Source organism: Nanorana parkeri, unplaced genomic scaffold (assembly GCF_000935625.1).
Source record: "Nanorana parkeri isolate BGI_ZX_2015 unplaced genomic scaffold, ASM93562v1 scaffold1478, whole genome shotgun sequence".
NCBI lineage: Eukaryota > Metazoa > Chordata > Amphibia > Anura > Dicroglossidae > Nanorana > Nanorana parkeri.
Genome location: NW_017307746.1, coordinates 383,167 through 409,247, shown reverse-complemented (window position 1 = coordinate 409,247; position 26,081 = coordinate 383,167). Strand labels below are relative to the sequence as shown.

Below are 26,081 nucleotides of genomic sequence, written 5' to 3'. Positions count from 1 at the left end.
TATGCCATACGTCCTTGGCAGCGAAAGGGTTAAAGTGTCTTCCGTGGACTTTTTGGGGTACTGCAGTTTTTCGCCGTTTCACGGACGCACGCAATTTGTAAACTGGGAATGTTGGGTATCGTTTTACTCGTTGTAACCTCATCTTTTATATTTCATTTAAAAAATTGGTATTGGGTTGTGTTTTGGGGCATTTAATTAAAGTTATCACTAAATTTGGGGGTTTAATAAGGAGTTGCGCTAATATTGCGCAACATAAAAATTTGCAACTACCTCCATTTTATTCTACTGGGTCTTGGCATTCAGAAAATATATAATGTTGGGGGGTTTTAAGTAATTTTCAGGCCTAAAATGTGGAATATAACATGGGTGCAATAAATGAAAAAAAGGCCTCAGTCATGAAGGGGTTAAATAGTTACCTATCTGACCTACATTGTATTTAAAAAACTTAGCTAGGTAAACCCTATTTAAGAGCAATGGTCACGTGACAGACACCATGACTAATCTTTTAACAGCAGAGCAAGTATGAAAGATGTTAGATGTAGGGCTGCAACTAATGATTATTTTCATATTCGATTATATTTTCGCTCAGTCTGATAAAAAAAATTAAATGCCTTAATTTAAAATAAAATGCACAAATGCAATGTTGCAAACATAAAGTTTACTTCAGAATAAAACTGCATGCATCATTTCTTGCAATCGCACTGCACTGGAACACATGGCATTGCGGTACCGTGTGTTCCAGTGTGATTATCGATTAGTTGGTTGCAGCCCTAGTTAGATGATAGCTTGATCAATTAGAAGACTGCCTGGTCTTGAAAATTTAAATAAAGCCATGTAAAAATTAAAAAAAGGACTCCTATTATGTGATCATAAAACCTGAAAAATGCTGTGAAACTTACCAAAACAAAAGCAATATAGAGAGTGCCCAGAAAATCAAAGGTTTTATTAAGGCACCTCTACATTCAGTTGCCTTCTATAGCTGGCAATACACAGATCACATTTTGTGTCTGATTCCTGCTTAATTTCAATTGCCCACAATTTGCAGTGTTTGCATTATTCTGGTCTAATTGCAGAGAATGCCAGATTGTGGGATATCTTTTAAACTAACAAATGATCCAAGTTGGGGTAATAATTAAATGTGAAGGGAAATAAAAAATTTCAGAAACAACAAATCCATATGCTGTTAAGCTCAAGATCTACCAACTACTATGTAGTACAAGGGTCTGTTAAAAAAAAGCAAGTTTTTATAAATCTGAAAGAGATTATACAGTCACATTGTACCATGTATTGCAAGCCTAAGGCTCAGCAGATGCATTACAGTCTGATTTTACAATCTCCTTTAGATCTACCAACAAGTATGCAGTGCAAGGCTCTGCTTGATTGAATTCAAATTGATTGAATAGTTTATATAGTTCCTCATATTACAGAGTTTTGATAAATCTAAAGTTGATTGTACAGGAATTGTATTGGCAGCTTGTGATGTGTTTGGTGAGCCTAAGACCTTCTAGCTAGGTTCAGTTGCACCTTGTTGGAGGAATCCAGTTCTCCAGTAAGTTTTTTTTTTTTTTTTTCTTTATTTGTATTTTTGTTTTTAGAATGAACTTTTGTCAAAGGAATTGAACACCAAAGACAGAGATCTGGAAAGAAGCCGGACAGTTGTTGTTGAATTAAAATCCAAATGTAAGTATATTTTTATTTTAAATACAGTATATATACTGTTTATGTGTGTATATATAGTGACAAATGTACACACACGTCTCCTACAAGTGATAACCAGCAATTTATGAATAGGTTCAAACCATGGGCTGAATTGTGGAGCGACAGACAAGCATGAACTGTGCTTGATCAGCTTAATTGATGTGCAATAGTGACATTAGGGGGGACCCTTAATGTCTTCTTAAAAAAAAAAAAACTGTCACCCCTAAAGTGCTACATAGTGTTTACATAGCCCCGCAAAAACGCACAACATAGCCCCGAAATTATAGCAATAATTCTATTGCCAATATTCATGGATAGCTCTAAATTGATGACCTGTAAACAATTTGAAAGCATCACCTGTAGACAAATTTGGGTACCATAGCTTTTTGCCACTTAACGGCCACACAAAATGTTGCAACTCAACAGGTTTGGTATATATTTACTCGGCGCAACGTCATCTTTTATATTTTACCAAAAATAGAGTCAACATTCTATACTACAGGGTCTCAGCTTTCAGGAAATGTATAATTCTAGTGGGGGGTTTAAGTTAATCTCTAGACCTAAAATGTAAATTTTAACACGTGTGAAAAAAAATGCAACAAACTGGGATTAAAACAACTTCTGATAAAAACATTAACGTGTAAGAGCTTTTTGTAGGTGAGTACAGAGCTACTTGAAATAAGATTCTTTAATAAAATCAAGGGTTTCCTTATCCCACTCAACACGAACAAGGAACAGGTTTTGGCAGATTAGAAAATACTTCTATCTATTGTAGTAGGAGATATGAACATCTTAATGTAAGATGTAGAATAAAAAAGGGCCAATTATTTTTAAATGCAACTTCTATTTGACATTTCTTTTTTGCTACTGTATGCTAAGTGACAAACATATTGAGTCACAAGTCATTATTCTGTTTACTGTTCAGTAAAAGAGCTGTCTGAAGAAAACAAGCAACTCCATAAAGCAATGGGAGAAGTCCTACAAGCCATTAAAGACTCTCAGAAAGATTCCAGCATTAAAGGAGGTGAAACAACTCTAATTATTCCTACTCTAGAACGACTGGTCCATGTGAGTACAACCAGAAAATGCTATACAGTTGTTCTCTTGTATGGTGTAGCTTTGCACAAATTTTGGCTTGAAATAAAGTATACAAAACACAGAAAATTCCCAGCACACTTACTGGTTAGCCTGCAACAAAACGAATTACACTGTCTAACAATATTCGTTAAAAGCAGAGGTTTTAGTTGCACAACTTTTGCAAAATATGTGGAAGCCACACTGCCTTGTCAAGGCTCTTTCTTTTATGTAATGTGATCCTAACTCAATTTTTTTAGAGCCTCCATATTGGAGCATACTTAAGCAGTATGCTCCAATATGGAGCCAACTCCTCTTTAAAGGCACCCTGGAGGCACCAAATACAGCCAAGGTAAATGGCAACCGCACAATTTATAACTAGCCTTTGTAGCAAGGTGCACATGGAAGGGCTGGGGGGGGCCCCAGCATGCATTTTGGATTGCTGGGCCTCCAGTGCATCCCTGCACCTTTTAAGGAGAAGTGGGCTCCCTCCCAATAAAGCTTAAAAGAGAAAAAAGGGAGGTCTAGACATCCTTTGGAAATACAGTAGTTTACTTACGTGGGATTCAGTAAGTTTGTCTCCCTTTAATTGTTAAGAAAATGATATGTCCTGGAATAATTTAAAGTGAAACTAAAATCAGCAGTTAAAGTATAAAAATACATTCAAGTACCTTAACTATTAACAAAAATGTATCTTTTTTTATGTATCACGCGGCTGTAGATTCTCAAATCATCTCTGAATTCATGCTGATACTGTCCTTCCTTCTGGAGAGTGGCTACTTTTGGCCCCCATGGTCCCTATGTGTGTTGTAAAGTAGCCATTGTTACAAGTTCACTCTTGTGATGGACTACAATCTCATGTTTAGTTTACTAATTGGTATAGACATTGTAGTCCATCACAGGAGCAAGCTTGGAGGGTGTGGCTACTTTACAACACACACAGGGACCATAGGGAACAAAGGTATCCACCTTCCAGAAGGAAGGACAGTATCAGCGTGAATTCAGAGATGATTTGAGGATCTAGAGCTGAGTGATGCACAAATAAGACACATTTTTGTTATTAGGGTATTTGAATGCATGTCTAAGATTGAACTGTTGAGTTTAGAGTCACTTTATAAATAATTTAATGTAAGGTAAGATAATAGGTTTTTGTTTAACAGCTTTTTAAAGTCATTCAATTTACCAAATGTTTAACTGTCCTCTATATTTGGCTACACTGTAAAGGTACACAAAATTAAAAAGGACATCAGATATGGAGCATTTACCGTTTACATTATAACAAGTATTTTTATTAGTAGAACTTATTATGGGGGTATGGGGGCATAATTGCAACAGTGCAGTTAAAGCTGGTGTGTTGTCCTATTCAGATACAACTAACGTGGCTAAATCCCATGATTCATTTCTGTGGGATGTATTGACATGTGGACAAATTGCTGCTTTTAATAAGGTTGACCGTAGACTTCTTTTTCAGGCTTTTGAGATGAAGAATACCAGTGGCATATTTGATGCCAGTGTCCATCTGAAAGCCCAGGTGGATCAACTCACTGGAAGAAATGAGGAGTTAAGAGAGGAACTCAAGGGATCCAGAAGGGAGGCTGCAAATTCATCAAACCTGCTGGCAAAAGCAAATGAAAAGGTATGCTGTGTATGTGTGTGAATTATAGTGTGTATTTTTATACTGACTGATATCCATTCACCAGCTTAATTTAAAGGAATGTATAGTGTTTATGTAAATGTATTTTCTTATCATGATCAAGACTAAAGAATAAAATTGTATGTTTTTTTTTTTAATTCAGTTTCTTTGCTTGCAAATATTTAATATCCATTTTTCCAAGCAACAGGTGGCGCTCAGGGTTTTCTTTTTTTTTGCCAGGCTTATCTTAACTGATTTGATGACACACTCTGTTTACAGAGCTATATAGTTCTAATTGAACCACTCTGCTCGTTTTGTTTATAATAAATCTTTATTCAAATGTTTCTTTCCATAATGCAAATCCAAACATTGTTTCTGAGCTCAAGCTCATTATAGTGGTTTATAAATGTATGTTTGTTCTAACAAAAATTTTTACTTGAGATGTTTTCCCTCGTTTGCTAGATTTCACACCTAGAGAATGAAATTCTTCTACTGCGCCAATCCGAAGGAGCGAACATAGTGTTTAGGGCAATAAATCTTCCCGATGGAATGTCTCCTTCCAGCACCAACCTCATCAACTCTCTGAACGAATACCTCTTGCACTTGTTACAGGTATGTTCTTGTGTTTCTAGCAATCAGTCTTTAGAGTAAACAGATTTCATGGTAAAGTGCCCTTTCTATGAGATCCCAAAGTATTGTCAGACAACTGTAAGTGCATGGATGAACAGTTGGATGCACCAATATATTTAGCATTTGAATACCACTGTTTCCTATGCTACATTTTAGTGTGCTTTGCTAGCAATGCACACCGCATACAGCAAATCACAATGTAAACAGGCTCAAGGTAAGTACATATGGGTGTCAATATGGAGAGCTCGGCACTCCTTTCAAGTGCTCCCAAACCACCAGATAAAGCTGGCCATATACCAGTAGACTTTCATTCAGAAAAATTTGTTTTCAGAATGTTCACTCAATTTTCTAATAATTAATGGAGTAAAATTGCTAATCATGTTCAACGGTAGAAACATAAATTAATTGAAGGAGCAGGAAGGAAAATATTTCTCAAGCAAACACAATTCTGAAAGTGAATGTGTTTTTTGTTCAAGCAACTCTATTTATTCCAAAATCAAAGGTTAAAACCTAATTAAATTTCAGATGACATTCGTCAAGTCTCTGATGGCATTATAGAACGTCCCGGCGAGATTTTTCTTATGAGCATTCGTAAAATACTTGAGTGTATGGCCAGTTTAACAAGAAGTGTAATGATATACATTATTCACCTTGGCCTCTGCTGTTCAGTTGACTTTAGTTGCTTGATGACTGCCAGGAGAGTGCTAATAGTGTGGACAGAACAGAGCCTGCTAAATACTGGCGCTGCCCATGTGATTTTGTAGCTATTCTCATTTCACTTACATCTAATATATCAGGTTGTTTTTATTTATTGCTCACCTGTTAAATTCAAAGTCCATTTATTTGAAACAATTATGTTATCAGGTAGAAATTATAGGCAGCTAAAAAAATGCCTTCCTATATATTTAGCATCTTTAAAGTTCTAGCTGCTGCACTCAAATCCTGGACCCTTCTAAAAGGTAAAGCTTCAAAACATACTAGTAGTGTCAAAGTTTGCCCACTTCCTCCCATCTGCCTTACATTTATGTTGGTCCATCAGTATGATGGGCTACTTCACTGGCCAATAGGAATGTGCAGGAGGCAGACACAACCAGGGTATATCGCAGAATCTGCCAGACAGAATGGCTTAAGATTTGGGTATAGCCATTTGGAGTTGTAGTCTGCTGCAAATATGTGAAAAGCTCCTCAAAGACTATGTACTTTAAACTTGATAACATCTAATGTTCTCTCTGACAGATTCACCTAAATATGAATCTATAATATGTGAAATAAGGTCATATTGTTGTTTAACAGACTATTTCATCACCAACCTCATCAACTCTCTGAACGAAAAACGAGTATTGAAATGCAAATCCATATGTATTTTTGTTGCAAAAAAAACCCCAGAAAAATTAGAAGATTGGTAACTTTTTTACATCTCCATGTCTATAGCAGAAAACGGCATAATGCCTGGAGCTTCTGGGCATTGTTGATATTTAATTAAAATAGCTTTGTCCAGAGTAGATTTTATATTATGCTACGGAGAGATCTGGTGGCAACTTGTTCAACTATATGATCATTAAGCTGCTGCACTACCAAGCTCCATTCTTTGGTGATGATTACATTTAATTAACAATGTAACATATGTTTCTGGGTGATTTTGTTATTTATAAAGAAAAGAAAAAAAGCGTATTGCAAATGTTTCTTTTTAAAATGATTGTTATTTATATGCCAAATTAAAATGTTTTAGATGGCCGGGAACAGATGATAATGTCAGTTTTACTGTTCTTGTGTTGTTTAGGACATAGACTCCAAAGAACAATCAGTATTTAAGTTAGAAGAAGCATTAGAGGAATACAAGAGGAAAATTGCTGTGATACGACATCAGCAGGGGCTCATCTATAAAGAGTGTCAGAGGTATACATGAAACCTTTTTTATTTATATTCTATACTACACCTATAGGAAAATTACTGGAGGCAATAGGTGTCTCATAACACATTTTAGATTAAATCACCTGATAAAACCTATGATGATATTCATTCAGATTTGCACATACACTATATTGCCAAAAGTATTGGGACGCCCCTCCAAATCATTGGATTCAGGTGTTCCAATCAACTCCATGGCCACAGGTGTATAAAATCAAGCCCCTAGGCATGCAGACCGCTTCTACAAACATTTGAGAAAGAATTGGTCGCTCTCAGGAGCTCAGTGAATTGAAGCGTGGTACCGTGATAGGTTGCCACCTGTGCAATAAGTCCATCTGTGAAATTTCCTTGCTACTAAATATTCCACGGTCAACTGTTAGTGGTATAATAACAAAGTGGAAGCAACTGGGAACAACAGCAACTTAGCCATGAAGTGGTAGGCCATGTAAAATGACAGCGGGATCAGCGCATGCTGAAGCGTACAGTGCACAGAAGTCGCCGACTGTCTGCAGAGCCAATAGCTACAGACCTCCAAACTTCATGTGGCCTTCAGATTGGCACAACAACCGTGTGTAGAGAGCTTCATGAATGGGTTTCCATGGCTGAGCAGCTGCATCCAAGTCTTGCATCACTAAGTGCAATGCAAAGCGTTGGATGCAGTGGTGTAAAGCACAACGCCACTGGAATCTAGTGGAGACGTGTTCTCTTGAGTGACCAATCACGTTTCTCTGTCTGGCAATCTGATGGACGTGTCGGGGTTTGGCGGTTGCCAGGAGAACGGTACTTGCCTGACTGCTTTGTGCCAAATGTAAAAGCTTGGTGGAGGGGGGATTATGGTGTGGGGTTGTTTTTCAGGAGTTGGGCTTGGCCCCTCAGTTCCGGTGAAAGGAACTCTTAAGGCATCAGCATACCAAGACATTTTGGACAATTTCATGCTCCCAACTTTGTGGGAACAGTTTGGGGATGGCCACTTCCTGTTCCAACATGACTGCACACCAGTGCACAAAGTAAGGTCCATAAAGACATGGATGAACACATTTGGGGTGGAGGAACTTGACTGGCCTGCACAGAGTCCTGACCTCAACCCGATAGAACACCTTTGGGATGAATTAGAGCGGAGACTGCGAGCCAGGCCTTCTCATCCAACATCAGTACCTGACCTCACAAATACGCTTCTGGAAGAATGGTCAAACATTCCCATAGACACACTCCTAAACCTTGTGGACAGCCTTCCCAGAAGATTGAAGCTGTTATAGGGGCAAAGGTTTTGGCCAACTCAACATTGAACCCTACGGACTAAGACTGGGATGTTATCAAAGTATATGTGCGTGTAAAGGCAGTCATCCCAATTCTTTTGGCAATATAGTGTAGTTTATAGTGCTTAGAGGCCATTTCTCACTGCCACCCATACATGACTGAGGCCTCAAAACTGCACTATGTTCCTTGCTGCACATTACATCTGCTAACTGCAAAACTGGTATCCATCTATAGATGTTCAGCAGATTTGTTGACTTGAGAAACATTTTAAAAACACCTAAATCCTGGAGAACTACTTTTATTATAGACTACTCATTCTGTTTTTGTTTGTTTATGCTGATCTTAAAGTGATCATTTTCTTTGCCCATGCAGGACCATGCAAAAGGGTCATTTACTTGCTAACCTCCCCAGCTGTAAGTAATCCCTTTTCCTCACTCTCTGGGCTTCTCTGCTCCGCCTGCAGGGAGTGAAGTGGCATATGCAGATCTTTTGACTATGGGTGAGCTTGTAACAGCACTCTGTCTCGTAAATGGTCCAGCACTGCCACATGAGTGATAATGACATGGGCAAATAAGTCTACAGCCCTGTGTGAGTTTCTGCAAGTTTTATATAGCTTACACAGGGCTTTCGTTCCCTGGTCTTGACAACCGAACAAAGCAGTGTGAGAGCAAGGAAAGATGAGTATGTACTGCTTTGTAGCTATGTTACTCATATCAAACCTAAACTATCATTTAGACTGACAGTGCTGGGTAGAGACTATGCCAGACAAACAAAAAGTCACTGAAAAATAGACAGGTCTTCAGACTTACTGCTGTGGAGGGTGAATTGTATTGCTTAAACTGTATTACTTGACAGGCTTTTTATTGAAGGTGTATATTATCACAAAATAATAACAATGTCTCCCATGTCTATTTATTACGAATGTAGTGAGAGAGAAACATGGCACAAGGAAGTAGAGAAGCTTAAAGAAGAAAATTCAAAATTGGAAAGTCAGAAAGAACAGGATGCAGTGCAAATAAAAGAATATATGGTAAGAACATATGTCCTGTTCACTTTACCTTGGTTGGTGGCTTCCTTCCTTCAAGCAGACACTTGAAGTTCCTCGCAGGCATCTGCAGATTTCTTCCAGAACACTCAAGGATCCCCAAAACCTGGGTTGGTCTGATGTGCAAATGGTTACCAGAATTGGTATGGTCCTCCTCTGACATGTGGCATGTGCCTCTGTTGGCCACCAAATGCAATTGATGGCCTCACTTGCGAGTAGGAATTGAAAGAAGACATCAAGAGGCTTGGTTTTGGTGATCATAGGATTCCTTGTAATTTTTCTGCAGGTGTCTGGACAAGCCTACTTTTAAAGGTAAAGTTCACTGTAAGTGGCTTATAGCCAGGTTCCAAATTAGGTTAATTTGTACAGATAATGACCATTATTTACTTCCCTGTTCTGTTTTGTACAAACTAAGAGGCGTCTGTAATTTGCTGGCAGTATTTATTTGCATAAGTGTTTGTGCAAGTGTGTATATCTATAACCCGCATGTTTTGTCAGTAAGGAAAGGGAGCTGATACTTACAGCCTCACATTAAAGTAGCCTTCTCTCAAGTTATAATACACATTTACATAGAGATTGAGGTAATCACAGGGCTTGCAAAGAGGAAAGTAAGTGGTGTGTGTGTGTGTTGCGGAAAAATACATCCATTTAGATTTTACATTTGTTTGTGCAGCTTCCTTTTCGTTGATATTACTCATACTACTTTGTCATTGCAGCTCACCCCATTTTTGAAATTAATATATATATATAGATATATAAGAGATTGTGTCATGCTGCACAGTGGGACAAGGAGAAAAAAAACTAACTTCACAATACAAATAGAAGAACAGGAGTTTTGAGTGTCCTTGCACTTTAAACTTTCTTTAGAAAGAAAGAGAGGTGACGCTCCAAACTGTTGTTCTTCTGCAGTTTGTGCAGGGTTTTTTTTTCTTGTCCCACTGAAGGGTGGAACAGCAATAACAGACTGAAGAAAGTGTACGGCTTGCCACTTTTGCAACTTATCAAGATTTGCGGTGAGACTAGAGCCCACTTAGTGCATACACAGATTTGTATATTTTGACAGTAGTACATACAGGCGTTTTGGAGGAAACTATTTATAATTGCTGCTTATATGTGTAATAATTTTGCTTTCTTGCTCGTTCCACAACAGAAATTGTTAGAATCGTTAAAAATGGGTCCGGATGAAATAAAAAAACAGCTGGCTGAAAATTTCAGAAAGATGACTGTATTGCGAGTAAATGAAAAGTCACTAACCAGGCGATACACAACTTTAATGGAAATGGAACAGCACCTGCGGAAAGAAAATGACAAACTTAGGAATGAAATATCCGACATGGAGGCTACAGTAGGGGAAAGAATAGGGTACCTGCAAAGGTATAAGGTATGGAGATAATCCATGTGGTACGCTGCTTTTTCTGATGAAATGTAATTCACCTTTTTTAAATACCATTATTTCATCTAGCAATGTCAAATGTTTGATGCACTCATTTAACAGCACAATGTTCCCAAATCATCTTCCAGGACAGCACATGAGAGATAAGCACATCCACCAACAGGAACACCCGTAGGTTCCTCCAACCTACGGGCTGAACACAGAAGATATAACAGATTCCTCCATCCGCGCTGGACACTGTGGATGGATGAATCTCCCGCTGTGAGCATTGCATTGGTGCTGCAAGCACCATTCAGCCGAAGATTTTTCAACATGTTCCTTTGGCAAAAGTCGATGTAATGATCAACTTCTGCCGATGGAATAGGGTACACACAGAGTGAATGTTGGACGATTCCTGCTGAATTGGCTGATATTCACTCCCAGTGTACCCCATTTTTAGGCCCTTTGCTAATCCTATAGAGTAGATGTGTGGTAATGCCCTTGTGTCAACTTTCTAATATAAATGGAGCTGCATGAACCTCTTTTAAAGTGTTAGAAGAGAGATGTTATTTACTAGATCTCTCTTGGCTAACCTAAAACCCTAATTTAACCTTAACCGTGCCACTATTTCTCTCAGCCTCCCTTGAGGTTTGTGGGGGTCAAGTCTATATGGAGTATCTTTGCAGTTGATGTTATTGACCCGAGTTCTTTCCAAGCTAACTCCCTTAATGTACATTTTGTGGGTGATGGCTAAAGGCCCAGTTGAAGAAGCTTTAAGGTGCCCATACACTTTACAACCCTCAAGACTTTTGTCTTGCGAGGGTTGTAAAGTACTTTAAAAAACGTACGATCTGCCCATTATGTTAAAATAACGGTATCAAGTATACCAAGAGCTCATATGGTCACACAGTGCTAGATTATTCTTGTCTTAATGTGCCAGCTAAGACCACCTAATAAAACAAATTCCATAGAGTACCTGACTTCCAATGGTGAAAAGGATTCCCAAAGCAGCAGGGGGAAAGGACGAATGGCACCCCAATTCCGCACGTTCCTCAGAGCCTAAACCCACATAAAAGCCGCTGGTGTGTGCTCGGCTGTCCCTTGCCGCGCACTGTATCCATCAGCGGCCACCACTTGCTGTTCTTGTTTATTAAAGAGTTCATATTTTAAACATTTCTTTTTTTTTTTTCTTCAACAGGAAATTGCAGCTTTCAAAATGGGAGCTTTACAAAAAGCCCTGGATGACAGTGTACCTTTTTCGGAGTTGGAAACAGCCAATAAACAGTACAATGAGCTAACTGCCAAATATAGGGATATGCTGCAGAAGGATAATTTGCTTGTACAGAGGACAGCAAATCTAGAGCATCTGGAGGTAAGTTGTGCATCCACCCATGTAAAAATAATAATAGTATTCAGACCAGTATTATGTTAGTTGATGTAAATCTGGGGGCGGTATATTTTGAAACTCTGGTCAATACAGACATTCCTCGCTTTTTACGACATACCTGTTTTGCGACCACACGCACTTACGACCAGCTCTCCGACCTTACGTGCGGGAACGTGGCAGCTGTAGTGCGACCAAATTCACCTAATATCTCATGGATACTGACTGTAGAGGCTTCAAGTACGCTCCCATGCTTTCCCCTGCATTCCTTTTCCCCATATTGATATGATATGTACAACCCTTCATCTGGACGATCGGCTTGCTGTCTCCAGCCTTGGGTCTTACAGAATCCCTACAGCTGCTAGGACTTTTCCCACTACACCTGCTATTTACAAGCAGTCCCTAGTTCTGTCCTACTTCTCTGTGTTTTATATTTATGCTCTTGGTACAGCTGGCTACCAAATAATGCATGCTGGGAAGAGAAGGAATGATCCTGAGCTGGGCTACATATTATTGTTTGCCAGTGTCCAATCCTCCTGTAGGCAACAATCGGAGAGAACATGACTTCCTGTGTCCCTCAATCGATTCCAAGGAGGATTTTTCGTTTGGTGCATAAATCCTATTTTTACTCATGGTAAATAAACTGTATACAGTTTTGGTGTCCATGCAAAAAGGAAAATTGTTTAACCTCATTGTTCCTTTCAACAGCATGAAAATACATCCCTAAAATCGCAAATCACTTTCTACATAAGAGAACTGGAAATCACTAAAGAGAAACTGAACACGTTTGAGCAAGCCTGGGAACACATAGGCACACTGGGTATGTACAGCAGTTTTCTGTATATGTTTCATGCATATTGGCCTTCGTTTATAAGGTGGACAGCAGTATGCAGGTAACCATAAGCAGCCAGTCACAAATAACTATTATAACTACTGTAAGATATTACAGTAAAGTATTTCTCTGTTATGCACTTCACTACTGTTTGTCCTCTGGTAATAAAGTACCTTAACTACATTCTTTACATATATCTGTTTACTTTTTGAACTTGTTGAGGTCTTGCTAGATTAGGGGTGGGCAACTCCCACCCTCCAGCTATACTTTACCTACAGATCCCAACATGCCTCTGCCTCTGGGAGTCATACCTGTAACTGTCAGTCTGTTTGACAACAGCTGGAGGGACGGAGTTGCCCATCCCTGTGTTAGATCCTTATTATTGACCACCTGATAGAGCTATGTACTGTAGCTTATGTACTGTTTTATATTAGGACTTTGTCCTCCAGGAAAATAAACTGAAATTTAATCTTGGGTTTGAGTAATTTTTCCATGAAACTAATTAATATAACTTTAGTATATAATACATGCATGTATTATAAATAATTTTGATTCTGTATATTAGAATTTCTTTTAAATATACAAACTATAGTGGGGGGAATTTATCAAAATTGGTTTCCATGCTCCAGATTTTATCTTCTCCAATCTGCCTCTCTATTTAGTTTGTTTGAAAAATCATTTAAAATGAAAGAGAGGCGCTGATTGGTTGCCATGTACAGCTGCTTCAGATTTGTCTGCTCCAGTTTTTATCAATTCTCCTCAGTGTCGTATGTTTGTTAGATTTGATCGTTGCTGATATTGAAAAAGGAAGGAAATGAGGCCAGTAAATGACAGTTATGTAAAGCAGTGTACTAAGAAGGACACTGCCTATATCACAACAATAACCCCTACCAAACAATTTTGTTTCATTAGTAAAGTGCAATAGGGCTGAAATACTTACCTTTTGTGGTAAATGTTTGCTTCCATTTCTTACCAGTGCTTGTTATGTGGCCAAACTCTGAGATATTTGGTCACATGATCTCCGATAAAAAAAGTTTAGATTGGCTGATAGTAACTGGAGAGAGCCTGAAATTGAATTTTGTCCAGAAAAGGTTATTATTTCCTTGGCTATGCCATTTTAACAACACCTTTTATTCAGTGCACATTTGTTTGTTAAAGTGACTTTTATAATTCAAAACTTCATACTGCTTATGTAAAAGTACCAAAAACAGAGAGGAAACTATGGATGGAAAAAACAGAATAAGCTCATGTGTCAGATTTGGAAATTGTATCCCATATTTTATTGTAATAGTTGTCTTTTGAAAGATTCTTGATTGTGAAAGAAAAAAAAACCTACTGTGGCAGATATAGATACACAAAAGAATGCAATCTTATTGTTTTCCAATAGGAGGTAATTCCACAATGGACAAAGCTACCAAAGCAATTACCAATAATGAAATAGTGTCAATTTCCAAAAAAATCACAATGCTGGAAATTAAAGAGCTAAATGAAAGACAAAGAGCAGAGCATTCCCAGAAGATGTATGAGCACTTGAGGACTACCTTAAAACAAGTGGAGGAACGTAACTTTGAACTAGAGTCCAAGTTTGCTGAGGTAAAAATTATTCTGGCATTATTTCTGAGTTGGGAACATGACTTTTATTTTTAATGTGTTAAGCAACATACAGTGAATGTGGGGAAACATATTTTCTTTTCATATCTGTGTCATTGTTATTAAAGGCACAACTTGACTGTATTAGTGTGGATGCCTAAACTAAATTTGGGTAAATACTCAAGTACACTGTTAATAGTTGACTTTTCAGGGCTTATTATAAACAAAAGAAGTAAAGGGGTCAATAACCATCTAACTAAGTGTAGTCTTTCTGCTGCACGTTAGAAAGTAAAAGCTTGGTTTACATTAGTAGTTGTTGGCACCACAGGCATTTTCATTCTTCCATTTGATTTATTTTGCCAATTCATATCAGTGGAAGACATACTGCTTTTTGATTTGCACTTGATATATATTATAATGGTCTCATCAAAAAAGGAACAAGCAAATAAAATATATGGTATTCTGTATTATTGTATGATGAAGAAAATTTTTGTAATACTATAATATTTACATTCAATCATTTTTTTATTGAGAAAAATAAAGTTTTCCAAGAATGGTACAATACAGATATGAAAATTATAAGTTATGAGCTATCCAAACACATGTTATATAGACCTTCTTGCGTTCATGGTCTAGCATATCATTGATACCTCACCATTGTCATCTTAAGAAGATATATTTGAAGGACAAACAGGAACAAAGAAAGGATCATAGGGGGAGATAAAGAGGGTAGGGAAGGGGAGATAAAGAGGGAAGGGTAGAGAAGCGTATAGAGAGCCAAGGTAATACTATAATAATTATTCATAAGCAATGTAATATAAATTTATGCTCAACTACACTGAGCTATTAAAGATAATCAATTTACCAATAATGCTGCCCAAAAAAGGCTTCAGTTGAGTGTAACCAGTTGTTTTAAGCTTCTTGGACTGCTTCTGGACAGGACTGTAGAAGCTTTTTACATGTTATGGAACCTATCACCTGTGCCCCACTGTGTGTGTATGTGCATACACTCTGTAAAGAGTGTAGTCAGCCACTGAACACAGAGTTGTGCATTTGCAAAGACGTAGGCTTACACTAAAGACCTTCTCAAAAGGTAAGGATATGGACAACTATGGTTAATGAATTAGTGGGGCAGCTAAGTACAACACATAAGTGCTAGGATGAAAACTAAACCAATTCGGCAGTTATTTTTATAACTCACAGGGACATCTTCCTCTTCGTCCTTCAGTGTTGGATGATGAATGTGGAGAGAATAGATTTATTGTATTGACGTTCCCTGCAACATTTTCCTGCGAGTCCAGGCTGGTTTGATGGGGACGCCCCCTCTTTCCCTCTGTGGGGTCCCTGTAGGTGGAAGTGCAGGCACTACAAAGCAGTCGGGCCCCACAGAAAAAAACCCATATTGCAACCACAGGGGTGTTTACAATCAGAGATCACAGCATCTCTTATTCTTCCTCGTATTTGTATTACCAGGCTAGTTTGATGACACACCTACAGCATGCGTAACCATGATGCCCTGGGCTCACAGGAAGTTGGTTAAACGACTCTGTGTGTCATGCAGCCAAGTAGATGTCCACAGAGGAGGACTGCGAAGGCAGTGTTGGGGCGTGGAAATCATGGGCATAGCTGGGCAAACCTTTATTTATACTGAAGTTAGGGAGAAAGTGGAGGTGAATTCGTTTTAAGAAACATGAAACTGGACATTGGCTTTTATCTTGACTTGGAGAGCTACCCAACTCCAGTGTAAGCCTGAGCCTAGGAATTTAAGTCACTGCTACAGGGACACAGGAATCAATTGGAGGATATTAAAGCCAAGGAATGGTGAAAGGTTTATATTTATATATAATATTATATATCATATTATATTATATATTTATTACTATTTTTGTTTTTTTAGCTTACTAAAATTAATCTTGAGGCACAAAAAGTGGAGCAAGCATTGAGAGACGATCTTGCTAACAGTGTGAGTAAAGCAGTGTATGAAGCAGATCGGAGGAGAATACTAGAGCTAGAGAAGAGTGAAACAGAACTCAAGGTGGAGGCCTCCAAGTAAGTGTGTGTTTATTTTCATTATCATCAAATGGGACAAGGGTAACATTAAATAAAACGGGGACATATGAAGGTAAAGAACTCTGCTAAGAGATAAACGCAAGTAAATGTGGCACAAAACGCATATGTAATTATAATGTTGGGTAACTTTTGATAAAACTCAAACATGATTGTAGTGTCCCCATTTTACTTCCCGTTTATGGTTACTTAAGCATTTTTTTTTATAGCTGGTAAAGCTATATTACTGGATGGATAAGGGTACATAATGGGTCTTCTAATGCATCCTTTCTCAGCCAGGGTGTCTTCTGGCTTCCTCAGGGGTGCTTTGACATTTTCCCACAGTGTGAGTAATGCACCCCGATTTCCGATAAGGGTCTGGTATAGATTTTGGCAAGGCCACCTGTCCAATTTTACATTTACGTTTTTTTACATTACATTAGACTGGGGTGCCTCAAGATTGCATACTTTCAAAAGCTGTCATGAATGAAAAAGGTTGAGAAACACAGTTCTAATAATGAAAGTTAATTCTATGTGTTCTTAGCAGTGGGCAATAATGACATAAAAATAACAGAAATCATTCAGCTATTTCTGCCAGCATTTTTAGAATACTGTTAGAGATTCTCCATACAAGTATTCTTGTAATTGTCATAGAAGTAAATAAATGGTAGACATTATGCATATTGTTTAACAGTTTGGTACTTTGTGCTTATGCTATCATGTTTCAGGCAGTTTAATCTAACCCATGCACAATAATCACTTTTATTTCATTTTTTTATTCATTCTCACTAGAGTATGCAGCATTTGCGTTTGCATTGAATCTTTTTTTTGTCCCCGTCATTACATTTTAAGAAGTTTTCATTGCCAAAACAATACAGTATGCAAAGCTTTGTCACTTTGATAACATCATCCAAAACATAAAAAAACAGGCACATAGAGGTGCCTGCACATGCCTTATTTTATCTTTCTGGGCACCCAGGAGTCCCTGAACTCCAAGCTCTGAATATGGCATCACCCAGTTTGGATGTCCAGACTCTGTCACGCTCCTGCAAGCTGGAGAGTCATTGTTTGTACCCAGATTTTGGAGCTCAGATGCTCTACTAGATAAAACAAACTATGTTGATTATTATAAAACATGGAAGATATTAACATTCAAGTTTTTGGAGCTCTTGACAAAACACTGTTGTATAGCAATGACGCTTAAAATTAAATAAAATATACAGGCATACTGAATTTGGATCCATTCTTGTGAGAAAGTTTATTTTTTTGTTAGTTTCATAGCGTATATAAAATGTGTCCTTTTTTTTTTTTTTTTTTCTTTCATTAGATTACGCAGCCTTTCTGATATTGCCAAAGCACAAGTCTCCGCACTGGTTAACCGCCAGCAGTCAAGAGAAAAGGAAGTGGAGTCTTTGCGGAAACAAGTTCTGGATTACCAGGTTAGCACTTCAGATGTCTTGTTACTTCTACCTGGCTCATGCAGATAAATGTGTTAAACGACTGATGTTTATGTTGTGTTTGCTGTAGCAGCTGTCTTAAATCAACACGTGCAAAATATTGTTCATGGTCGGTAAATTCTTTAACTTTAAAACACAAAGCTGTTGGATCAGCGATTCAGAAATCCTTTTTGTAGGACAATTTAATGTATATGTACAAACATCTGATATACTGTTTTCCAAATAGACTCTTGCACTGCTGACAAAACTATTAAAGACCAAACGGTTCCCACTAATAAACATAATTAAAGAGTCCGAATGGAACACCTTTGTTAAATCAATGGTCAAAAAGAACCATAAACTTTACATTTTTATAGAAAATATAAATATTTTATTAAGTCACCAAAAGAGCCCCAATCACATATATGTGCAAAAATCCATATCATGAAAATATATTTCTCCCTTTTGAACCCCCCCCCCCACAAAAAAAAATGCCCCAATCACATATATGTGCAAAAATCCATATCATGAAAATATATTTCCCTCTTTTGAACCCCCCCCCCCACATAAAAAAACAATGATGGATAGAAAACATGTTTGGCCCAATGTGCATTCCTGATGATTGTCCAGGTGTAGGACACGTAATTACTTATCACCATCCACATGGGATGGAAACATGTAGACATGTTAGGCAGCCAACTTAGATATTGATATGTCCACATGAGTGGAATCCATTCCGTCAGAAAAGCATGTTGTAGAAACATTGAAAGATTTAGGTTAGTAGAGTGCAGTAGAGGAACAATCTCCAGAATTACATTTGTATATCATGAATAACTTCATAGGAGTACAGTATAATAATATAACCCTGTGCGTCCTGAGGTGCTTGATGCTAAAAGTACCCTGTTACTCAGTGTCCATATAGAGTATCATTGACATCCAACAATCTTGTGTAGCCTGTATGTGAGATCTAAAGATTTGTTCAACATACTTTCATCATTCTATGTGAGGTGGATTGTATAGGATGTAGAGATCAATATACTGTGTAAGCCACTTCAAATACTAGAGGTTATCCTGGAAATGCCATCCAGGATTTAGGCTTTCATCTATGTTGCTAAGAATGCAAATCAGGAAACTGTAGACTGTCTTTATACTTGTAATATGTATTGTGTTCCCACTAATCCACCTAGCGTTGCACATAGCTGAGATGTGATATTTGTCACCTTTTTAAATGTTGTTTTTTTTTTTTTTTTTTTTTTTTAGGATCAGAGTGATGAGAAAGCACTGGTTGCAAAATTACATCAGCAAATTGTAGCTCTTCAAATCAGTGAGGCAACTGCCGTTGCAAAGTTGGAAGCAACGACTACCAAAATGCGTAAATTAGAAGCCTACAGTTTACGCTTGGAACAGAAGATTGATGATAAAGAGCAGGCATTATATTATGCCCGTCTAGAAGGCAGGAACAGAGCCAAGCACCTTCGCCACACCGTTCAAACACTGAGGAGGCAGTTCAGTGGTGCACTTCCATTAGCCCAACAGGAGAAATTCTCCAAGACAATGATGGAGCTGCAGAATGACAAGATGAAGATTGTTGATGAAATGCAGCTTGTGCAGCAAGAACGGAGGGATACCGAGACCCGCGCCTTAGAGCTAGGGCTAAAGCTGAAGGGCTTGGAAGAGCTTATTGCCACCCTTAAAGATGCCAGAGGGGCTCAAAAGGTTAGACATTCTGATGCTGAGCAATTTATAAACTACAGTACACATAGACATAGATATTTGTATTTTCTTATTCATTGTACTCTATCTTGCCAGATGAATCTATAGTTGAATTGACTTCATGCAACTCTAACAAAATGACAGATAAGTTACTAACAGGCACTCAAATATACAAAGCACAGTTACAGTGCAATAATTGTCTTTCCTCAGACCATGGCCAATCCCAAGACCCTGGGCCTCTGGGCTGGAAATGTGGCAAGCTAGCTCACGCATTTGTGAGTGGTAATTCTTGGCAACTACCAGCTAGTTCCTAACCATACTTGCACCCTTGGAGTTTTAAATATCTTGTCCACTTAGGGTGTTCCAACTTCACCTACAGCTCTCACCATAAATTCAGGAAGAGTGTACTGTAGTTGTTAAAGGAGAACTATGGGGTCAGTGTTTTTCCCCATAGTTCTCCTTAGGGTAACGGGAGGACATAAACTAGCGTCCTCCCGTTACCCTAAGGTCAGTATACCGCGAGCTACAGCTCGCAGTAGATGAAGGGATCCGCCCAGCTGCGTGAGTGACAGCTGGCTCTGCCTATCTAGAGGCAGAGCCAGCTGTACCCGCCCCCTCCCCCGTCCGTTCCGCCAGTCAGCGCTGGCAGATCGGAGAGGGGAATCCAGCCTCCCCCTGTCACGGCAGAGAGCCGTGACAGGATCGAGAGGTGAGCGAACCTGGTATGTGTTCGCTCACCTCCCGATCTACTGAGCCGACCTGTGACAGTCTCATTGTCACAGGTCGGCTAGAACTATGAGGTGAGTGGAAATCACTCATCTCATAGTTCTCCTTTAAGGATACTTATAAAGTAGGTTCACATAGTAGATTACTTAGTTTATCTTGTATGGGAACTGTTGACATAGTGTAGAACATCAGACAAGTTCAGACTTTTGGTGTTAATTTAGCATTTGGTATCTCGTTTATCTTTATATATTCTGTCAGGAAGCATTGTAGGGGCTTCATCTGTGAATTGGGGAAAACCACATTACTTAGTAGAGACAACACAACTGAAGGGAAAAAAGTTAGAAAACAATAGCTTTATTACGTTTCTAGACTTTACTGTATCCTAGAAAGAAAAAGAAACAAAATCTCATTATGAAGTGATCTGTTAAAAAAAAACATAATATGTTACATTTCTAGAGCAGAGAATGAATGTGCTTTAATATTCTGCAATTTTTATGTCCTCCAGAAGCATTTTTATTGTATTATCCATAATACAGATTCTAGATATGGGCACCAGATGTGTTTCCTGCAATATCAGTTTAATGTAGGGTATTCTATGTACTCATAAGGTCCTTCGTGATAAAATCTTGATATAAACCAGGTGCCATTCCAAGAAAAGTACTTGTTAATAACACTTTTAAAGAAAATGCCATTTCAGAAGCAGTATATATACATAAAGTACATTGGTAAACCCCCACACTATTTACCATGTTGCTGAGCAGATGATTGTGATTTCTTATGTCCACATCATGCTACATGAGACCCAATACTTTTTTTCTTTTTGATAGATAGTGGGAGAGATAGATGGTGGGAGAGATAGATGGTTGGTGGGAGAGATAGATGGTTGGTGGGAGAGATAGATGGTTGGTGGGAGAGATAGATGGTTGGTGGGAGAGATAGATGGTTGGTGGGAGAGATAGATAGTGGTAGAGCCGTGACAGGATCGAGAGGTGAGCGAACCTGGTATGTGTTCGCTCACCTCCCGATCTACTGAGCCGACCTGTGACAGTCTCATTGTCACAGGTCGGCTAGAACTATGAGGTGAGTGGAAATCACTCATCTCATAGTTCTCCTTTAAGGATACTTATAAAGTAGGTTCACATAGTAGATTACTTAGTTTATCTTGTATGGGAACTGTTGACATAGTGTAGAACATCAGACAAGTTCAGACTTTTGGTGTTAATTTAGCATTTGGTATCTCGTTTATCTTTATATATTCTGTCAGGAAGCATTGTAGGGGCTTCATCTGTGAATTGGGGAAAACCACATTACTTAGTAGAGACAACACAACTGAAGGGAAAAAAGTTAGAAAACAATAGCTTTATTACGTTTCTAGACTTTACTGTATCCTAGAAAGAAAAAGAAACAAAATCTCATTATGAAGTGATCTGTTAAAAAAAAACATAATATGTTACATTTCTAGAGCAGAGAATGAATGTGCTTTAATATTCTGCAATTTTTATGTCCTCCAGAAGCATTTTTATTGTATTATCCATAATACAGATTCTAGATATGGGCACCAGATGTGTTTCCTGCAATATCAGTTTAATGTAGGGTATTCTATGTACTCATAAGGTCCTTCGTGATAAAATCTTGATATAAACCAGGTGCCATTCCAAGAAAAGTACTTGTTAATAACACTTTTAAAGAAAATGCCATTTCAGAAGCAGTATATATACATAAAGTACATTGGTAAACCCCCACACTATTTACCATGTTGCTGAGCAGATGATTGTGATTTCTTATGTCCACATCATGCTACATGAGACCCAATACTTTTTTTCTTTTTGATAGATAGTGGGAGAGATAGATGGTGGGAGAGATAGATGGTTGGTGGGAGAGATAGATGGTTGGTGGGAGAGATAGATGGTTGGTGGGAGAGATAGATGGTTGGTGGGAGAGATAGATGGTTGGTGGGAGAGATAGATAGTGGGAGAGATAGATTTTAGTGATGCATCTACAAAGGCATATCTACAGTCCTTGATTATACAGCAGTGGTGACCTGTAATAATGCATTACTTCTTCAGCTTTTGATTTCACCCTTCTTGTTTTAGACAGGACGGTAAGAACACCAATAATGGGAAAATCTCTAGAAATATAGAAGAGCCATATAGATGACATTGAGGAGGCATAAAAGGCCTCAGCATGCACACCTTTCAGGCATTATTTCTCTGCGTTAATATAGTAATTTTGTCAAGGTTTATGTTTAACACTTTACTCTGCTTCAGTTACAAAATGAAAATGTATATCTACAGGTCACAGAATGGCACAAGAAAATAGAGGAAGTGCGGCTTCAGGACCTGAAGCTAACTCGCGAGTCAAATCAGAAGAAAGCAGAAATAAAATATTTGAATAATGTCATCTCCGAGCAAGAGCGAACAATTACCAATCTGGAGGAAGAGATTGTTCAACAAGGCAAAGTAAAGACTGTCATAAATAGAAATCAATTTCAAAAACAATCATGTTAAAAAGTAAACCCTGTGGAATTTGTTAACATTTTCAACATATTTGAATAGGCAAACAATGGATCTTTGTTCAAACAGTGCCTACAGATAAATGTGATATACTTTAATAAGAACCTATTAAAAAAAAATGCCTTTTCAATCATTTGTTTAAAAAAATATTAATAGATGTAGTGGTGTACTGTGGAAAAAGTAACTACACCCTGGGCATCAAAGGCTAGTATTGCCCGTTGTAGCAGAAATTACTTCTTGTAAGCATTTTGTATAACTGCCCACCAGTCTCTGACATCAACATTGTGAATTTCTTGACTGCTTCTCCATACAGAATTCCTTCAGTTGCAAGATGTTTGTTTCCTTGAATGAACTGCCCATTTCAAAAACTTTCAAAAGGAATCAGATCAGGACTTTGACATGGGCAGTCCATAACCCTTTGTTTCTTATTTTTGACCCATTCCCAGGTGGATTGCTGATTTGGCCAGTGCCGAACAAATTATCAGTTGTTTGAAAGCTATGCCACTTGCAGATTATTTTCTTTACAGTGGAATCATTGTTTTCAGATTATTATCTTGGCATAATGCTACCACTCACGTCAATAGCAAAAAGAATACCGGACCCCAGATATCTGAGGTTTACATAAGATAGGGTCCACCTACATAGTCTCTAAGGAGGTTCTAATCATTGGTACCTAATCTTATTAAAATGTCATGGATTTGAAGTGGTGATAAATTTAAGGGTGTACATATTTCATCCATATGACACATCTGCATTTTTGTTAATTTAAATTATGAAAATGAATACTCCATGTCAATTGTATGTGTCATTTGTGCAAGTATATCTCCTTTATCTGTAGACACTATTTGAATGAAGATATAATGTTTGCCATTTCAAATATGTTGAAAAAGTCAAACATTTCCATAGGGTGTAATTTTTCACTTGATTGTATATACTGCTACCTGCAGGGCCGGATTACCCACAAGGCCAACCAAGGCCCAGCCTCGGGCAGCAGCGAGTAGAGCGGCAGCAGGGGTGTGAAGAAGAATTCCTATCTCCCGGTGCCCGGGACATGCAGTTCCAGGCGCTGGGCGGGTAGTTGTTTTCTACATTTATCCCTACTTTGGGCAAACAGAGCTGAATGTACAGCGGGGAAGCCACCGCTTGTTTTGTACAAGTGATCCCAGCGATCACTTGTATGCAGCCTGCAGGTGTGCCACTCTCCGTGGGTAGGGGGGCGCATTGAGGAACCTGGCCTTGGGGCAGCAGAGAGAGTAAATCTGGTCCTGGCTACCTGTGCTATATTAATTCTAAATATATCGTTGCAACCAACCTCTCTAATTCACATTCTATAGAATTAATTTTCTTTCAATTATATATTTATATTATTATTATTATTAGCATTATCAGTTGTAGTAATATATTGTGAGATGTTTATAAAAAATAGATTTATCAGTCCCATTATTTTATTTACCACACTAGAAAATATATCTCTGTTTTACACCAGGCAAGATTGGGCATTTAACAAACAATGGTGATGAAGGGTTTATATATAAAAGTATCAATATGAAGTAGAAAGAATTTTGTAGTGAAGGGGACAGTTTTCTACGTGAAGGAGAGGAGTGCCGTTAATCATCATGTGCTGTGAGCAGCTTGTCAGGGCTGATTACTGAGATCTTGGCACTGCATTAATCACTAGAAACACACAGGAAACAATCGTTTATTAAATAATATAGCATATTATGCCCTAATCATGTTCACAAATGTCTGTGTGTATGTGTATTATTTATTAGATATATATATTATACATGCACACAGTATATAATTTTTTTTTTCATCCTTTCAGTTTCATGAGGAACGTCAAATGGTCTGGGATCAAAGAGAGGTGGAACTGGAACGTCAGTTGGATAGGTATGAGCAGCAACAACACGAAGTTCTCGCCACTGCTCGGAAGGTACCTGCTTTGATTGCTTCATCTACAATCATGTTTTTAGACTGCTTTAATGAGTTTTTTTTCTTGGTTTTCTTTTTTTAATAACTTGTTATCTTTGTGTGTCAGTTTGAGGAAGCTACAGGAGATATACCTGATTCCAGCCTACCCCTACCTCAACAGCTTGACATAGCACTTCGCAAAATAAAAGAACATGTGCGCACCATACTGGAAACTAAAAGTGTATGCCAAACATTACAAGAGGTAGGTCAAGCTGTGTTAGATGCAATGCATGAACACAGAAAAATGGAAAACATGTTTTAATATAAATTATTGTCATTCTACAACTTCCTTGTGAATATGTTTTAAACACATCAATATGGGGTCTTGATTCAGCTCGGCTGTGTATGTTCCTGCAAACACGTGGTTGTTCTTTGAATAAAAAGTAATCCAAAACTGTACTAGTAAGTATAACTTTTGAAAATAGCAAAAGAAAATAGATCTATTTTGGTAATTGTGATCATTTAATGCTGAACTCTAAGCAGATATAAAAATACACCAATTAATTCAGCTTTTTAATAATAGTTACATAGATAGTCAGGTTTAAAAAAGACCCATAAAGTTCAACCTACAGAGATATGAAAAAAAAAGCCTTAACAGAACTCTATGCCCACAATAACCCACTGTTGATCCAGAGGAAGACAAACCCATCCCCCTATAAAGCATGGTTCAATTTGCTTTAACAGGAGGAAAAAAATCCTTCCCGATCCCATCCTTAAATCCTTAAAATATCAATAAATGTACAGTATTGTTTAAATTCAAGCAGGGTAAGTAACTGAATTTGACTTGGTATCAGCCTCTTTCCGTTCCTGTACGGCAGGGCGGGAGTATGAGAGGAAGAAAAATCAGTTAATGTGCTGACAAGAAGCATGCTGATCGGAGGAGAAAGCAGAGTGGTCCAGAGATGAGCTCATCACTGTGCTGCTTCTTCTTTCACTGTCAAGTCACAGGCTGGGGCCGCTCCAGGATGACCCAGGCTTAGAGAAAGTGGGTTGAATGATGCTGGCCATCAGACTGAGAACATCAAGTTGCAAAAAAATGTACTCAAAGAAATGTTCTGGATTTTGCATTATTGAGATATTTTGCACGTGATCTTTGTTGTGGGATGACGTGGGACAATTTTTTCTTGGGATTGAAGTATTTCTCTGCTGTCGTTTCTCTGCTGTCGTTTCTCTGCTGTCGTTTCTCTGCTGTCGTTTCTCTGCTGTCGTTTCTCTGCTGTCGTTTCTCTGCTGTCGTTTCTCTGCTGTCGTTT

At 38.2% G+C, this 26,081-nt stretch overlaps 1 protein-coding gene across 1 annotated transcript in view; it reads left to right on the top strand.

The window, feature by feature from the left end:
* Positions 1-1,595: 1,595 nt before the first annotated feature.
* Positions 1,596-26,081, top strand: part of CEP290 (centrosomal protein 290) — a gene marked incomplete at its 5' end in the record, with an annotated part of 88,927 nt that continues 64,441 nt past the window's right edge. Inside the window, 16 exons of the mRNA XM_018570212.1 lie at positions 1,596-1,680; positions 2,624-2,766; positions 4,244-4,408; positions 4,868-5,017; positions 6,816-6,931; positions 9,128-9,230; positions 10,396-10,626; positions 11,816-11,989; positions 12,710-12,821; positions 14,221-14,426; positions 16,321-16,472; positions 17,797-17,908; positions 19,166-19,621; positions 22,639-22,803; positions 24,683-24,790; positions 24,896-25,030. Of these exons, the coding sequence (XP_018425714.1) occupies positions 1,596-1,680; positions 2,624-2,766; positions 4,244-4,408; positions 4,868-5,017; positions 6,816-6,931; positions 9,128-9,230; positions 10,396-10,626; positions 11,816-11,989; positions 12,710-12,821; positions 14,221-14,426; positions 16,321-16,472; positions 17,797-17,908; positions 19,166-19,621; positions 22,639-22,803; positions 24,683-24,790; positions 24,896-25,030 (2,613 nt within the window). The remainder of the gene's footprint in view (positions 1,681-2,623; positions 2,767-4,243; positions 4,409-4,867; positions 5,018-6,815; positions 6,932-9,127; positions 9,231-10,395; positions 10,627-11,815; positions 11,990-12,709; positions 12,822-14,220; positions 14,427-16,320; positions 16,473-17,796; positions 17,909-19,165; positions 19,622-22,638; positions 22,804-24,682; positions 24,791-24,895; positions 25,031-26,081) is intronic.